At 38.7% G+C, this 3,828-nt stretch overlaps 1 protein-coding gene across 1 annotated transcript in view; it reads left to right on the forward strand.

Moving 5' to 3' along the window:
- The first annotated feature begins 317 nt into the window (after positions 1–317).
- hoxd12a (homeobox D12a) overlaps positions 318–3,828 on the forward strand; it is a 24,784-nt gene continuing 21,273 nt past the window's right edge. Inside the window, exon 1 of the mRNA XM_085766022.1 lies at positions 318–544. Within this exon, the coding sequence (XP_085622148.1) occupies positions 515–544 (30 nt within the window). The 5' untranslated portion in view covers positions 318–514. The remainder of the gene's footprint in view (positions 545–3,828) is intronic.

The following is a 3,828-nucleotide window of genomic DNA, read 5'->3' on the forward strand; positions in this document are numbered from 1 at the left end:
AGTCAAGATAAAAAGGTGATCTATTTGCTTTCATTCACTTTCATGTCTTGGCTGCCAATATATTGTTACTCTAAGTTGTGATGTTCTAAAGAACATGGCCATGGTAGGTAACTCAAACAAACTAATTGTTGATGCTAACCTTAATATATTAGTCTAGTTTGTTTATGCAAATTGACTGTTATGTTTGCTGCCATTTCTGTAGTCACAGCTAAAGCTACAACCAAACCCATAGCAAGAAATGTTGAAACAGTGCCTGAACTGCAACTGCTTGCTACTCTGCCCTTTTAAATGCTCATATTCGTGTTCACTTTCAGGAACCTGTACTTTCATCTGCACAAACTGAGGAGAGATTCTTCCTTTGTTTGCTGGGTTGAATTCATCTTCATCTGACCCCTTACCCTGGTTTTCTTGTTGAGGACAAGAAAGGGAACATCAGTTTTACATCAAGTTCATCACACGGGAATTCACCAAAGAGTAGACATCAAGAGAAGATGATGTGCTGATGTGAAACCAAATGCACCCAAGTCTGAAATGGCAGCACAATGTGAGTACACAGAAACGACAGCATCCAAGTTGACGTCAAACTCAGGTAAGTCTTCAAAGTTTTCATTCCAACCTATCCTACGAGTGTGGCTGTGAGACTTCCTTTTCTCAGAGGGCCCAAGTTGTGTATTCTGTGCAGCTCTTTGTATCCCACAATATAGTGTGGTTTATTTTTTTCTATTGCCTTTACATACTCCCAATATTATGCAACAATACTTTTGCTTTGTATTTGTGTGAAAATTCTGTAGTACATGAATCAGTCAAACACAACCAGGGAAGAAGTGCCAACAGGTGGCATTGGAAGCTAGAAATAAGCTTTGTCTTTGTTGTTAGTAGCATTACATGTCAAAAGTAGGTGGACGTTCATAAATGTGGTACAACATTGTCCATAAATGATTCATACAATGGAACTTGACATAGTTTAGATACAGCACACACCTAGAAACATATATGTAGACAGAATTAAGTGTGTCTTTGTAATTGGTGTGCTATGTTTAAGGCTGCTGTTTGAAAAGTGGATGAGATTTTTACCAAAATGTGAACTTTTTCATAGTTTGAAATGTGATGGTGGGTACAACGTGCGATTGCTCTGCTGTCTTCTGGCAGTGGATTTCACAACTTTACTTTGATATTCTGGTCCATGTTGACATGATTGCATCATATAATCTCTGCAGATTTGTCAGATGCACAATTGCACATTCATGCTGCCTGCATTCAGATCTGGTTATCTGTCATATTCATGAAACCTGTTTTGAGATGACTTTTGCTTTGTGATTTGGTGCATTGTAATGCTGGAAGTGGCCATTAGAAGATGGTAGATTGTGGCCAAAGTGGTCAGATGTGGCATTCAAATCATGACTGGTTGGTAATAAGCAAAACCAGTCTGGACTTACCCATCAAGATTTGTTGTGACACATGTTGTGCATTCAGAGATGTTTTCCTGCTCATCAAGGTTGCACAGAGTGATTAGCTGAGTCACTATAGCATTTCTGTTGGCTTGAACCAGTCTGGCCAGTCTCCTCTGACATCTCATCAACAAGGCTTTGAGTCAACTTTAGAGACTGTTGTGTGAGAAAATCCCAGGAGATCAGCTACTATAATACGAACTCTTGAGCTTGACGTGTATCTGCATGGTTTTTGCACATTGCACCGTTGTATCCTGAGCAGGTGTAAAGGTGATCCTATGTTATCAGTGAATGTATGCAGCATTGATCATCTTGGAGAAGATAGATAACATTTTAAGGAAACATGGGTGTATATGAGCTGACTGGAATAATACTGTGGTGTGGCAATAAGCTACTGTGAGTGCTTTGAGTTTGGCAATGACAGAGTCTGTACTGGGAGTGTGAGTAGCTGTGGTGTGTTGGTCAAAACTTAGCTTCTTGTTGAGTATTTCAAGATACTTAAAACTCTACTTGAGGGGCATCTGGATGTGATTATGACACTTAAAGCTGTATTGCCCTGCTTAGGCCCGGCTTGGGGACCTTCATTGCTTCTCAGACCCCTTTTCTCCCTCCATGTTATCTCTCTGTACTGAAAATTGTCCAATAACTACACTTTATAGCAGGTTAACTATCCTGTAAAGTTAATTTTATATATGCAGCATTTCCCAAAATCACCATATCGCTTTGTATTGGGCCATATTTGGCAGTGTTGCAGATCCATCTTTGTCACTTCTTTATTGCACTCTTCTTGTATTGCTGTGCAAACTGCAAAAAAGCCATGACAGCGTCTCTGAGCTTGTACTTGGTCACAGTGCTGCTTTATGTAAAACACAAACATCTGTATGCTACAAGATGCTCATGATGATGTCAGCAGGTGTTTCACTGTTTTGTATTAACAATTGCTATTTTGCACAAAATACAGCTAAGGCGCATGGGAATGTACTTTTTGGTAATAATCCAAATGTATTGAACACATTTTTTAAGCAAATGATGTTGCTATAGAGGGGGAAAAAAATATGAATCAACAAAGATAATATCCTAACTTGAGATATTTCAGTCTGGTCCAAAGTGGTGGCTGCCAGACTGACATTGCCATCCCGAAAGCCACATCATTTAACAGTGGTGAAGGGGAAAAAAAACCCTCAAACTTGCATACCTCCACTAAAGCCAAACACTCCTACACATTAAGGAAGGTGATTTAAAAAATCCTGGATCAGCCCCTTCGACCAGATCTGCACCAAAAGTTTAATGAGTTCTTCCTGGGCCTGTGCCCCATCCCTCCACTAAATTCGGTTCATATCAGTTCAGTATTTTTTTTTCCAACAAATAAACAGACACCCTATGAAAACATAACTGTCCTGGCAAAGGTAATTATAATAAGACTAAAAGTTATAATTGTAGCAGTTGGGGGTTTGTAAAGATCTGGACTCGATGCATTGCCACAAAAAAATCAAATATCAGTTTGATATGTAAGCAACAGCAACAGTTTTCAGTGGTGTTGAAAACTAAATTAAACTTTTGATAACCTCTGTCTTTGGACTTGTATAATGTGGAAACTTGTTTTTCAGAATTTCATATAACTTGACTTATGACTTTGTCTTCATGACTTTATCTTAGCAGTTACATGACTTACTTGACTCTCACAGCACTCCTGCTTGAGTTTTGAGGGTTGAGACTTGTGAATTGCTTGTGACTTGCACATGTGTGACTTACTCCTTCCTCTGCATACTCTGCACAGCATTTGGATGGACAACAAAGATGGTTTTATACTTTCCCCCAACTGTGAAAACTCACTTTGAAATCTGTTTGCAACAACTGGCACACATTCAAGCCAAACAAAGCTACTGTTTGTTTGGAAGGAGAGAAATAGTTTTTTTTTTCCTTCCTTTTTTTTCTTCTACTGTTACTAATATATGATACAAAAACTGGGGGGAAAAATATGGGGAAACGTCACCTTAAATGCACGTTCTGTGGTCTCCATCCACCCTGATCAACTCCTAAGCCTCTATAGCATCATATGGATATGCACATTTTGGTTATGAACGTTAATATTTGACCGCTATTGGCCACTGCTTTAAAATAATTGCAGGATATTTACATTGCAGTTAAACCCCTCAATAGTGAATCTGTGGAAACAGTAAAGCTGACACAAAGTTAATTATACAATTTATATTTTTGGTCCTCCTTATTTACCTAAAGGTCACAGCCCTTCTGCTCCCACCTCAAAGCACTTTTATAATGCCATTATTATTACATCACTGTTTTGGCCTCTCTGCTTTGTATTTCTTCACTCATTAAATAATTCAAGGACAAACCGGGTGCATTTGAAACACCATAATAA

The sequence above is a fragment of the Trachurus japonicus genome, chromosome 21, assembly GCF_045865225.1.
Source record: "Trachurus japonicus isolate A0001 chromosome 21, Traja_1.0".
NCBI lineage: Eukaryota > Metazoa > Chordata > Actinopteri > Carangiformes > Carangidae > Trachurus > Trachurus japonicus.